This window comes from Lepidochelys kempii, chromosome 6, assembly GCF_965140285.1.
Source record: "Lepidochelys kempii isolate rLepKem1 chromosome 6, rLepKem1.hap1, whole genome shotgun sequence".
Lineage (NCBI taxonomy): Eukaryota > Metazoa > Chordata > Testudines > Cheloniidae > Lepidochelys > Lepidochelys kempii.
Window position 1 is genome coordinate 42,785,072 of NC_136385.1, and position 14,808 is coordinate 42,799,879.

Genomic DNA, 14,808 nt, shown 5'->3' on the forward strand with positions numbered 1-14,808 from the left:
AATAATTAGCAAACTAACCCTGCTCTAAAAACCCAACATACTGGGGATGCTGAAAAGTTAAGAATGTAACTTCCAGCCTTCATGGAAGTTCAGCTTCCCATTCTCTTGGATACATAATGCAATTACACTTTGATAAATGTCTCTTAAATTGGCATTGTATTACTTCATTTTTATTTTCTCTCAAGGACTTTGGATCAGATTCATTCAGTTCAGAAGTAAAAAAGTGTTCTCTAACTGCTAGCCCTGAAACTCAATCAGTGCTTGAAAGTCAAGATGTGTTCTTTCTGGCTTGCACACTGTTGATGATCTGCAAGCTAAAAAATAATCCTAGTCATTCTCCCATAATTCTATTGGCTCAATGATGATAACAGGAGAGAAAGAATTAAAAACTTATTTTAGCAAGTAAAGTTAGAATTATTACTGCTTAATACATACCAGGGAGTAGTTCAGTTGAAAAAGGTGTAATTTTTAGGTAGTTATTTTCTGACCATAACTGCACTTCCAACACAGAGGACGAACAGTATATATGCTTGATAAGACTTTAAGTCAAATAGCAAAATCACGTTTTGGTGGCAAGAGAAGGAGACAGTCTTTAAAGAAACAAGAAAATTCTGTTTTTTCTTAACCTTACCCCAGTCACTCACTCAGTGGAAGGATAAGAAATCTATCATACTGTTTATGAAATAGAAGACACCAAGTTCTGGGTTGTTATTCAGAAAAAGAATGATCATTCCAGGATTGTGTACAGGACGAATGTTTACTTTCAAACAGTAAGAGAGGAGGCACAGGTGAAGAAAGTCAATGGTAATAACTAGATAAGTATGGGAAATAAGATATGTTTTGGTGTAGGTTTACTACACTGTTACTGGAACAAGTCAACTATCCATGATTGTGTGGCAGACTTATTTCCTCCCTGCTTTCAGAGTCACGGATGATTATGCTTAATGATTTACATATGTAACAGGGTCCTGGTCTTCTGGACTTGTGAGCTGTAAATGCTACTAGAAGCATGATACCATATAGCTAGCTTTGCCCCCAGATCTAAGGACAAATGCATATACATTATATGAAGCTGTCAAGAACATCAAGAACATCATTAACTTAAATTGAAATTAATCTACAGAAAAAAAAAGCCCTAGAAAAATTGTATCTGATTTCTGAAAAATGAGAGATTTGTGAATTGATGAGTTTGTAACAGAACTAGAATAATAGTCATCGACTACATTCTGCACTCATATACACACATGCAACTTCCCTTCATAGCGCCAGAAGCAGTGCACAGTTATTTAAGGGGACATCTCGATTTTATATCTTTAGTCTTTGCAGCAAATGTACAATGTGCAACATGTGTCGTTACACAAAAATAATAAAAGGTAGCAAAAGATACTCTAGGGTTTAATTCTTTAATATGCTCAATTTTATTAGGACTGTTTTTTTTGTTTTTGTTTTTACCAGAAAGTATCTTTTCACTCAATACACTGTAACCATAAGAGGAAACAAAGAGTAGTGTCCTCTTCCCCCTTACCCTCCATCTTTCTGGGAGTATGATTTTGTCAGCTGAACTACATTTAAACTTTGCATTTTGAAAATGTTTATTATTTTCTCATCATCAAGGATGATTTTCAGCCAAAATACAGCACTTGTGAAGAAAGAGACTATTTCAAATTTTCTTCAGTTTATTACTGAAGTAACTGTTACAAAACAGATTCTATGTAAAAAGGTTGAAAACCTGCAGAAAGCACCTTCAACAGAGGCTTTTATTTTGGAGAGATATTTCAGTAATACTAATATGAAATCAAAGGTTTATTCTCTTCATATTTGCAGGAGACATTTTAATGAATCAATAAAAAATTAGCAACCATTTAAATAAAAATACACTCTGAAATCTAATTTTAAAAGAATTTGTGTTTGACAGAGGCAGGTTTTTTCTTGCCATTCTTTCTCAGTTTCTGTATTATCAAAATGCTTCAAGCAGGTGTAAACTCTGATAAAGATCAACAGAGCAACAGGCATTTTGTCTGATATTTGACTATCATTTGTTCTATTAATAAAAGAATATTCTCAGACAACAAATGAAGTCTTAAATGATTTTTTCATTTTTAAACCTATGTACACATATTATCTTGGATAACCTACACCAGTTTCTAATAAGACAAGCAAGCATTTAAAGGTTTTAATGAATTAATAGTATCTTGCAAAAATAAAATGCTCTGCTAAGGAAAAAGAAGCAGCAATATATCTGAAAACAAGGAAGTTAAAAAAAAAAATCTACCTTGCCTGTACATGCTTTTCTAAAAGTCTCTTGACATAAATAAAAAGGATCCTCCCCAGCATATGGAGGAGTTGCTATGTCCTTCCGGGGATGGTCTGTAGCTATGTTCACCTCAGGCATACCAAGGAGAGGTGAATTGTCAAATGTAATTTCAATCATTGGCTGATTTGGTTGAGGCACATTAGTTGTATGCAATCATGATAGATAGTTTATCCGAGCCCCAAACTGCCGCTTGGGAAATCTTGCACGCAAACGAACAGAAACTCAGTCATTATTAGTGTCAAGAATGTATACAGAGGCAAAATTTGGTTGGCAGCCAGGCAAAATGAATCAAGGCGAAAAAGTGACCAATTGCATGTTCAAAATGGAAATTGATAGGCATGTTGTAGTTTGGAGAGATTTTAAACACCAGAAAAAGTCATACATTATTATTCAATGATAAATATTTAAAAAAATATTTCTGTATGAGGAAATGTTATTTTTAAAGTTAATGTAAATTACATGCATTAGTGTCCCAATTTTTAAATCTTTATCCCAGAAGCTCTGTTGTGGCAATGCGGGGTATATCTTTTTACATGAATATTTAAAAATCATTTTTGTAGATATAGAATTTAAATATTTCTCATTCAGTAATATATCATAAAATAAGCCAGTTTTCACTCAAGAAATCTTTTTTAATTGATATTTTTAAATCAATTAAAAGAATATTTGTTGTTGAATAACTTCTGAGAGAAGAAATCACTGCATCATCAGAAGTGGGTTAGGGTTAAATATGACAGTATACAGACCATATTTACCACCAATAACTTTTCAAAAGCTATCTAACTATTACATCAACAAAACTGTAAAATACACCTGTGTGAGTAATCACAAGCCCTGGTCCTCACAATACGTAGCAAAAAATTACAAAAAAAGAATGTCCTCAAGTTTCATTGCCTGAAGTGATATGCTCTGACAAATCTAACAGCTCTTTCTGTGTCATTCCTAATGCAGTTGTCACTCAGTATTATCCATCCTCATTAATGACAATGGGAAAGTTTATCTTGGGAACACGTTTTAAATCATCCACTCTTTACAATGGGACCATGAAATCTCTTACAAAACATGAGGCGGGAACTACTCTGACAACAAAACCCCTTCCTGGCAGCTTACTCTATTCCTGTTCAAGGAATAATATGTTTACCATAAAATCATACAGAACAATATATCAAACAAAATTTGAAACAAGAATAGCTAGTGTAATTTTCAAGCCAGCAAGTATTTTTGCAACATTTTTATTCAGCTCAAAATATTATTTTAAACCATTTATCAATGCAATCTTATGTAGATCCTTACTTTCCCTGTAAATGATAATCAACTACATGAAGGGCAAAACATTTTCTTGATACTTCAGAAATATACATTTTTTTGCGGGTTTTGTGTAATTAAAGGGATTGCTAACAAAATAATTCTAGATATGTGTAAAACAATTCCTTATTACAGACCACTTTTGTCTCAATACAAATGACACTACACCTATTCATATTTTTATTAAGATTTCTACATTTTTACTTCAATAACATTCTTGGTTTCACACCTGTTTTTCCCTTTGGGCTAGTAAATACTGTTTGCCTTTGATTCAAAAATTTGGAAAGCAATACTCGTTTGCACAGATGCTATGCACTTTGCAGTAGATTAAACTGATCACCTTACTTTGAATATTGTAATAGGAAAACTAAAGCATTCACCAGCTTTCTTTTCTTAGCTTTATTTATATGAACTCAAATCTATCAACTGTCTACCAAAGCAACAGTTGAAGCACTTCAGTTTCAATTATCTCTTGTATTATCCTATCTTCAACTAATACCAATCTTTTAGATCAACGTAAAAGGTTACATCATTTCAAAACACACAAGTTAAAACAGCACAACTGGACAAAAGGTTTTAGGAGCCAGTTTTTGAGATACGGCATGCCCGTGACTTGCACACACAACTCTTGATTTGGGTATGCAGATAAACATATGTCTGCAAATCAAGATGGCAGTTGAGAGCGTGCAAGTGCAGATGCACGAAGGTACACAGGCCAAACTGTATGCACAGTTTGAAAGTCCAAACCTAAGCATATTAGGTACTTGCAATAATTACACCAACAATACCAGTTAAACCAGTAAGCTGAAAAACACCAATGTGCCTGTTGTAACTATTCATTCGCATAACCAATTAATAATAAAATCTTCTCAAAAACAGAGTGAACGTGTGACCTTAATGCCTTTGAACCTTACTACAAAGATACAGCTAAACCCAATCTTGCAGTTTTGGATCATTTTAGTAGTTTGGACCTGTTCTTGTTGGCCCCTTCACAATCAGAATGCTCTTTTTATGGCCAGCAACGGGAAGACATAGGCCCAATAGCTAGCCAACTGAGAGCTGCGTTCTTTATGCAGGATGCATAGCTGGTTCCCCCACATAGCCTTAAAAAGATATCTCCTATTGTCGAGGGCCACACAGAATGCAAGAGCCCATTCTGCTTCTGCACATCCCACAGAATATTCACATAGCACAATCTTTCATTGTTCAATAGGATTTCAATTGTTTATTAATGTGGCAATATTTATTATCTCCTTATTCTGGAAAGAAAAAGGACCTTATTAAAAGAAAACCAACAAATCAAATGTATTTTCATTTACCTAATGAGTAATATGAGAAGTATATATTAGTTATGAATTAAAAGGGATGATTACTTCATCTATAATATGGTACCGAAATATAAATCTATACACATATAAAGTATACATCTTAAACAAGACAGAAGTATAAATCAAACAACTTTTAGTATAGCTTTATATGGATGAATTATTTTCAATTTTATTGGCATCAGAGTTAGTCTAAATATACATTTTAAAAATAGTTACATACTTTAATGATGCGTAGTAGTTAAATAATTAAACAAAAATCAAAATAAACAAAAATATATTTAAGACAATCTGCAGTTACTAAACACCTCTTTACTTAAGTAAAATGTAGACTCCTTTTAACTATGCAGCACTTCAGAGCATCAGGAATCTCTTGTTAGTTACTTACTGAAATATCTGCACACATTTAATATTTATGTTGCCTTTCCCTCTATCCATTTTTAAACAGAATTAAAGGAGTAGCTATAACAACTTTGACAATAAGGCTATGGGAATGTTATTTTTAGTTTAGACAATGATGCAGACAAAGCAGAAACAGCCCATGGCTATGGTACTGTTGAAGGGCAGACCTAAATTCCAACATTTCATTCTCTTTTTCTTATTTCCTTATCATAATTTCTCTCTCTGTAAACAAAACTATATTTTAACAGTATTAGGAAGCACTTAAATTACAAACTTAGCACTGGTGCATTTTTCTTAACATACATATGTCTTAATACTTATAGATGCAGGATAGATTTGCCCCCAGGTTACAGCAGCAGAACCTCATATAACTCACATTATAAAGCTTCTGGTGGCAGAAGGCCTAGCCTACTGAAGGGGTGTTGCAATAGCAAAACAAACCTACATACTGCCCAGCCCAGCCCCACCATACCTCACCTCAAAAGCATTAGAAGCACTGACCAGATGAATGTGCTGATTCAGTACATCCCCAGGGCAGCCTTCATTGGTGGACCTATATAGATAGCAGCCATGACGACAACTTTAAGCTGCCAAAGCAGGTCAAAGGTATAAATACTCCCTGCTGAACCCTAGAAATTACTTCCATTCTCTCCCCTTCCCAGTGGACACTGCAAATTCAGAAAAGACAATCTGTAGCTTCCTAAGCTAACGAGGGTAAATGGAGCCAGCAGTATTTTCCAGAATATTTGTAATGCCAGAGTTCCCCCTCCCCCCAAAAAAGAGCTTTAATACTGCCCGTACACTCCTCCCCACCCAAATGATCATGCAATTTTCAGGTTGCTCAGTTAAACACTCAAAAGGCAGGGTATGGCAATGTTAAGGTTCAACGACAGAACCTTATTAGTAATAGTAGTAATTATTTGTATTATCTAGAACACAGGAGCCCTAGTCATGAACCAGGACTCCATTATGCTAGGTGCTGTACAAATAGAGAAATAAAAGATGGCCCCCGCACCAGGGGGCTTAAAATCTAAGTATAAGACAAGAGACAACAGATGGATAAAGTCAGGGGAGTCTAAATAAATAATGAGACAATACTGGTCAGCACGATAGGCAGTGGTCACTGCACATTAGCAGCTTAACTGGTATCAAGCTTTTTGTGGGCATCTAGAAGAGTTTTGAGGAGGAATTTGTAGGTGGATAATTAAGTAGCTTTGCAGATACTTATGGTGAGCACATCCCGAGTGTCAGGGGCAGCATGGCAGAAAGCATGAAATTGTTTGTTTGAAAATTTAACAAATGGGCAGTGGACATGGCATCATGGGCTGATTGGAAGAGAGCATTGATAGCTCGATAGCAAATGAGAGATAATTGGTAGGGTGGGCACTGACTGTGAAGGGTCTTGAAAGTGAATACAAGCAGGTTACGTTTGATGTGGAAGAGAACCAGTGGAGAGATTCAAAAGAGGGGAGACATGGTCAAAATGATGGGCTAGGAGAACGATCATTGTAGCAGCATTCTGAATGGATATGAGTAGAAGAAGATTGTATTTTTCAAAGCCAGAAAAAAGGATGTTGCTGTAATGCAAAATGATGAGAGCTTGGATGAGAGTTCTAGATGTGTGGATGGCTAGGAAAGGCCATCTTACAGACGTTATGCAAGATTTAGATATAGTTCGGATGTGAGGACCTAGCGAGAGGTCCAAGATGCAGAGGACACCCATGTTACAGGTCTGAGCTAGTCCTCTTATGTGTGTAGTTATATGCGGTCTTGCAAAAAATTGCAAATAAAGTGTGCAATTTCCAAAAGCTGGAACTATTTGGCTAGATGCCACTGGGACACTGTTATTCTTGACCAAGGCCAGCAGAACTCTGCTGCTACCTTAGTCCATTGGACAGACAGACAGACAGACAGACAGACACACACACACAGTTCCAACACTTAATGAAGCTTCTGCAGATGCTGGGAGAGGCCCCCTAAACTAGCACAGAAAAATACTCCAGTAGATATACTCAGTATTTGATTCTCTCATTCACAACTTGGTCATATCAAAGCCAATTTCCTCCAGAATAAGGACGCAGAAGAGTATTTCTAAGCCAACTTGCAACTTTCAAACTTTAGCCACTTCAGCTGTTTTTTTCTTTAAACAAAAAGTGAGAAGGAGATAAGATTTATTTTTTCAATGTAAGGTGAAATTTATTTCTCCCCACCCAGCCAACACATACACTCATCTCACGTATATGATTGAATGGTTTTTGCTCAAACTTAAAATAAATAAATCTTATTTGGACAGAGCTCTGCCATTCAGAAAAGTCAGTCCCAAAGGTGAATGTTTCATGCAGTTATTAACTGTATTAAAATAGCACTTTTAATGGAAACTAATTTGCAACTTTAATGATAGCGCTGCTACTGCTCCCAGTGCGTGGGGGGAGGAGAGCCTAGAGGTCTAGGAAGGAAGGTTAAACAGACAACAGCCAAAATTAAAAAAAAAGTAACTTGATTTTGTGTGCCTTAATTTTTAGGTGCTGAACCTGATAATAAGGTTAAGAGAACCTTAAAGAGAATGATTTTCATTAAGTGTTGAGCACTCACCTTCTGAAAATCAGACTATTCAAAGCTGTCTCAGAAGTTGGGCATCCAAAATCCCTAGTCATTTTTTTAGAAGTGATAGTTACATGTCATACTGTTCCTGCTTCAAAGTGTCTGAAGTGAAGGGGTTTGTGGCCAACAGAAGATCTGAACCTTTACATGCTGACAGCATTCAAATTCAAGCTAACATTGTTAAGAGATGACATCCCAGAGTTATACTGGACAAGCAGGCCAGGCAGCCTCTGTTTAATGCAACAAGTAATCTTTGTCTCATCTTAAAGGGCCTGGTGTGCCCACAGCCAGGTATTACAAACGAACTGATCTTAAGTGATTAATGTTAACTTTAAATTGCTTAACAAGCAACCTTTATAAAATTGCCACTAAAAAATACAGGAAACGAACCAATTTTTTTTGTTTTTTTAAAGTCAAACTGGGAGACAGAAAATAGAGGTGAGAATAATAGCAGTAAACTTGAAGTAGCCAAAATCTAAATGTATAAGTTATATGTTTATTCATGCCTTAATTATTGTCTCTTTTACCGTTGCATTGATGGGAGGATCTACTGATGGTAGCCAACAACTTTTTGGTTGAAGTTGTTGAATCCCAGAATATAGAGTTTGTCTCCATATTGCCTCTCCCTGCACAATTTATGCTAGATAAAGAAGCAATGTTTTTGAATGGTGGCTGTAAAGCAGTTTTTTAAAAAAAAAATAGCATGGAGTACCCTATCTTTTTTTTTTGTCCTGAAGTCATACCAGTTTTTGCTGTGATTCTGTCAAATCTCACAAGGTAAGAAAGGTCAAGGCTATCCTTAACACAAAAAGCTCCAAAGAATACTATTGTATTTTTGAATGAAGAGATGTTGATATTCAATAGGGGGCACTCTTTCTTCTAAGTCAGCAAAACAACACATTAGCATAGGATTAAGGAGCACTGTTCTAAGGGAGATGACACATTTTAACGAGATGAAAAATTGAGGTCTCTGACCACTTACAGTCACTCAGTATGAAAAAAATTCTATATTGGCCAAATTACAATATGGGAATTTAATTTTTTTATATCTACATTGTTGCTGAAGTTTCAGTTGGATAAAGTATTCACTACCTCTCCTTAACAATTATGTAGTGTTGTTGTGTTCTCTTAAGCAGTTGTCACAGTTCACATAAGAGGCGGTTGTATTCCAGTAATGGATGAAATGATTCCATTGTATAGTTTTCCTACCACTTTGTTGTGATGGAATCTTTCAAGCCAAAGAGTGTTATATAAAAGGGCTGTAATTAGTATTCTGAGACAGCAAGACTCTACCCTGATGGTTTCCTGAGTCCTCCTGCTGGGAATTCTGAAGCTATGTTCCCAGAATGGGTTGTTATCAACATTTAAGGCAAGTGGTATGGGAAATTCTTTTGCAATATTAGTTTTTGAATTGTGTTCTTCCATCCATTCCAGTAGACTTCCTGAATAAAGTGGTGTTGCTTATTTAGTAGGAGGAATGGGGGGCATGGATCAGCGTTCACACTGCACTCCTTGTCAGTACCCAGCCCAACCGGGGAAGCTAATGATCCAACCAGCAGACCAAATTTGGTGACGAATCCTGGTCACGTGTCCCTGAGGCATGTTGCACATACACTAAGAAGAAGTAGGTGGAACTATTCATTTTAAGTCAACAGTGTAACAATAGCCAACTCAGGTGCTAGGGACATTTGATTTTAAGCCTTTCTAGACCAAATCTCAGTATTATTTTTTCTTTCCCTTGACAGGTGACTGGGTTTTCAACTACAACAATTCTTCAATATTCTGTATAACTGACAAATCCTTTAATAGTACTTTCCCATAGTCAGTCCTCAGTTTGGGAATGTGTACCTTTGCAGGTTGTTGAATTTACTTCTCAAATATTTAGTTCCATACTATCTTTTTATGACCCATTTCTCTGAAAGAATTCCTGTACAGCTCAAAGCAATATCATTGTAGATATTGATGGCAACTTTGGCCAAGATTTTCAAGAGAGACTAATGGAGTTTAGCACCCAACTTCCACTGATTTTCAATTGTTAGGCTTCTGACAATTCATTAGCCTTCCTTTACCTAAGTTTACCCATATATAAAATGTAGATATAATGCTACTTCCTTACCTCACGGGGCTGTGGTGAGACATAATTATTGTTTGTAAAGAGAGTTGCTTGTATAGTTTATACTTCTATATTGATATTATTTAGGCATTTAAACTTTTGAGATAGGATTTTCATAAGTAGCTAAGGGAGCTCGCACTCAATTCCCATTGAGAATAAGAACTGGGTGCCTAACTCCCTTAGCTGCTTTTGAAAATACCACCGTCAATTGCTTCCTGATGAGTCACCTATCCTCCCACACCAGGACTTGGGCTCAAAGATACAAAAAAGCAAGAAGAAAAGCTTTATAAGAAAACTGTGGTTAGCCACTGGCCTCATCCCCGTTATGAAGGTAGCTTGGATCAAATGAGCCAGCTCCAAAGAACCCGAATTACAATAAATGCATTGAGTTTTTCCACAAAAGGATATTTTCTCATCAGTGATTTTGTGTGGCTTAAAATCAAATTTTAGAATTTTACTGAAGTTCTATCTTTGTTGACGGTATCACTCCAAAAGTAATAGGGTTGCCTGTTGCCGGTTGTCAGGTCCTGATATTAATGAATATTAAACTAACAGGGAAAGGGAAGTCTTCCACTATTTCCCAAATTATTAAGCATATGTAAACATTTGTATGGAATATATGTTATACTAAGAGTTTGCCTACAAAAGAAAGTTAGTCTGGAATAAGACACGGTGTGAATTTAAAGAAGATTAATTATTCCTGACTAACTCCATGTATAGATACTCTTATTCCATAATGCAAGTGCCTTATTACTCTTAAACTTAATCCACTTGATTACACTAATTCAGAATAAGGAACTCTTCTTCCAGAATAAGAGCATCTACACACCGTGTTAATCAGACATATTTAATTAGGAATAGCTATTCAAAAATAACTCCCAGTGTAGATAGACATGCTCTTAGATACATAAGGTATTTTCTATTCTTACTAACAATATGTGTATCAAAGAGATACCTTTTAGTCTACTCAACTTGTTCATAATTTGTATTTTTTTATATTAATAAACTGGGAATGTGTCAATGTCCTTTTTTGGTATGGGAAACACAAGATAAACGGACCCATCTATTTACAGACTGAACAAGGGCATTTCATGCTGTAGCACTGACCCGTAGTCCATTACAATATGTCCAAGTGACCTTTAATTACACACATGGCTTTGTTTCATGCTCTTCCAGTGGTGCAACACAACTACATTACAAATTGGTATCAATATTTCTAAACAAAAGAATAACTTATTTAAATAAAAATGAATGAGACTTCAGCTTATTAAAAAGGAACTGCAAAAACATTGCATTACAACATTTCAAGTGTCAAAGTATTGAGGAAGTTAATGGAAATTCTCTCTCCCTGTCAATAAACAGAAAGTTAATTCTGTTAAAATATGAAAGATACAGTATACTGCAGAGCTAACCACATTATCTAGAAGTTAGTATTTTTCAGTTTTCTGGTGATGTTTGCTACATTATCTTCATGCACCAATCTCCAAACTGACCAGTCAATATCAACCAGGACTACTTAATATTAACTGGTGACAAATATTGGCAGAATTTTGTAAACTAAAATGTCTAGTAGTATATTCAGATTCAGGAATTTCATCTTCTACTTCATTTTGCAATAATATTGTTCAGTTTTAAATTCAGTGCAGTATGAAGATCTTATTACTTGATTTCTCATGTTTCTACACATTATCAATATTCAGATTTTTTTTTAAAAGGAACTTCATTTCAAGTATTATTTTAGCCAAAGTAATGATAATTTTAAAATAATAACCCAAAACCTTACCTAAAGTGTACTGTCAGAATTTTAAACCCATTTATTTCTTGAAATTATCTGAAAGAATGTAATACATTTTTGACAGGCAGTCTTTTACAATATTGAAATCAAATCCTTGATGTCATCAAACTCTTCATATTCTGTGCCTTATTCCTGGAAGGCTCATGCCAAAATGATTTAGTTTGATTTTCTTTAACAATGGTAGGTTGGCTTGACAGCATCTGACAAAACAATTCAGTGAAGTACACTATATCAGGTAAAAAGAACCTGAACTGGCTACTAGATGAAATAACGTAGAATGGAACATGGAGTTATGAGGGTATACATTTTGATTAGGATCTCTTGTTTAAGAAAGGTAACATTTAATTTTATGTGAAGAAAATTTCAATGCTATTATGCTTACCCTCTTTCCATCTACATTTCTAAAAAACAAAATGAATATCTATCTTAATTATTGCAGTGGGAGAAAATGGGCAGGTACATGAATGTAGCAATTTGGAGCAATTCTGGTTGGACTACCATTAATCTCCATTACAATTTACTATAGTATTTTCTTCACATGGTGTATAGCCAGAGTTCCTTGTTTCTGCCACCTTCCAGCCTCTGAGCTGAAGTGGAATCTCAACTGTGTGATGTTCAGGAGAAGGCAGGGAGCAGTTCAAGAACAGGGAGGAAGCATGCAGAACAGCCACTATGTTTCAACTGATTCCCCCAAGCCTACATGCTTCCAAAGGGGAATCAAGCCCCTAGATTGTAGCCACTACCCAAGCTTTATATCACTAGTAAATCAAAGAGCAATGTTTTCTGAAACACTCAAGAAAACCTCATAGCCTCATTGTTTTGACCAAAAATTTAAGTGAAGTGCTGTCTACACTAAAAGTACATCCATGTAAAAGGATCAAGTTACAACATGGTTGTCCTCCAGCCAAAGAAATGTCAGCTTCCATTTTGAGGTGTAATGAGACCTCAATATGTTTTAAGAATCATACTAATACTTTAGCGCAATCTTTAAAACACAGGGAGGAATGTCTTGTTTATATGGAAACTGGATCCCGCAACATGATTGTATATGCAGTGTACTGTATATAGGACTTATACCTGCCAGAAGTTCATCCCAATAAACAGGAATTTAGTTGAGTCTTTTTGATCAATACTGAGGAAATTATAACTTGACTAAGATTCCAATAAGTGATTATGTTCTGGCTTCTAACCGTTCTTATACTTACACAGTTTATGGTCTGTTTTCTTTAAAAATGTTGCCTGAAATCATTTTCATTAATTTCATTTGCATTGATAAAATAGAAAATAATGCACCTTTATAAAAAAAGTGAAATACAATCAGAATTGAGATGATCATCAGTGAAGGCTGCTCTGAGTGGAGAATTTCTTGGAGAAAGCAGCTTAGGAATAGATGATATAACTATTCAAACAGATGTAGATTTATGTATATAATATATACATAATTTTACTTTCAGATAACTATTATTCAAAGATGTACATCTCTCTGTACCTACATAGATATTCGCCATATATACTGATGACAGGATTAATTTTTCACATCAGCAAAAAGAGCTTGGCAATATGATCCTCCTGAGTCAATATGCAGTCATCACTGTTCTCAATGCATTTATGATAATAACTGCAAAATATTTTAGGGTGCCTGGTTCAGCAATATAGTGGTCTGTCAGAGTGCAGGCATGCTGAGGCTCAGAGTTCAGGTCTTGAGCTCATCCCTTCATTCCTGGGCTAGCAGAAATTGGGAGTGCTACAGGACACAGCTCCTGAGGAAGGGGAATGGCTTTGGTTTGGCTTTCAGCAATCCCTTCTGGTTAAATGAAGATGTCACTCTGGGACAACCCAGCACATGTCTAGGAAAAAAAGGGGGAGAGGAGAACACAGCAAAAAGGTTAAAGTATGGGGATTCAAGAAGAGACCCTCAAAAGCAGTGTTTCATGATAACTTGAAAACTCCACCACGTTACAACTTTCCTAACATAATTAACGGATATGTAACATACACTGAAGTGACTATGTAGTTACAACTGACACCTGGAAGAGCTAGCCAGTTTTGGAAACCATCTCCCCTCTAGTAATATAAAACTTCCTTAGGTGGTGAAAAAAGAAAGTCCATTATTTTGATTGCTGTAGGGAACTCACATATTTCTTACACACACACACTTTTCTAGACTCTCTCCTAAATTCATAACTTTTTCCTTTAGCAGCAATGGATATGACATTAAAAGAATGCACAACTGATGCCGAGTGCTTCAGAGAACAGTCTGTAAATGCCTGCCATTGAGATAGTAGCTACTTTACTGCCACAAGAGTACTCTAATTCTTTTCTATATTTTCCTCTCTTTCCCTCACGGAACACCTTTGAGCGATGTGACCCTTGAGTTCAGGAAACTCACTACTATTAGGCTATATGTGGAACTGCAGCACAGCTATGATACTGAGCTTCAAACAGAATTGTCTTTTGCACACAGGATCTAAAGTTTATCCTCTAGCTTGTGCAGGCACTATACATCCTTTAAAGCTATTAATTTTTTTTCCTATTTGTACAGGTCTGAATACAGAGTGTTTGCAACTAATAAAAGTCTATTTTTTCCACAACAATTGTAGATATTCTTAGACAAAATTTGCACAAGAAAGGAACAAAAATTATCTTGTAAATCTAATAAATGGCCATTATCTGAAGACTTTAAAAATATATCAGGTGTATAACAAAACAGTAGTAATTTAAAAGATTATTTTCATGAAGTTTCTCAACTCTAAACATTTCTCTGAATTTCTTAAATGATTAACTGTAACCATATAATAGTAGGAGTTTATGACGACCACACAATAACAAAAGAATAAGAATCTTATTCCAACTGTCTTATTAAACCAGGTAATGATGTCCTGCCAGCCAAACACAGAGGGAACATGCAAAATAAATACTAAAGTAAACAGGCCTTAAGCCGCCTAAGGGAAAG

General features: G+C 35.5%; 1 protein-coding gene across 5 annotated transcripts in view; it reads right to left on the reverse strand.

Annotated features, from left to right (window-relative positions):
• The window catches only part of ELP4 (elongator acetyltransferase complex subunit 4), a 268,889-nt gene that overhangs the window by 131,075 nt on the left and 123,006 nt on the right, over positions 1-14,808 (reverse strand). Inside the window, exon 10 of one of the 5 annotated variants that reach the window (XM_073347773.2) lies at positions 5,053-13,702. The exons of the other annotated variants lie outside the window; for them this stretch is intronic. Coding sequence (XP_073203874.1) covers positions 13,664-13,702 — 39 coding nt within the window. The 3' untranslated portion in view covers positions 5,053-13,663. Of the gene's footprint in view, positions 1-5,052; positions 13,703-14,808 lie in introns of those variants that run through there. 5 annotated transcript variants of the gene reach the window in all.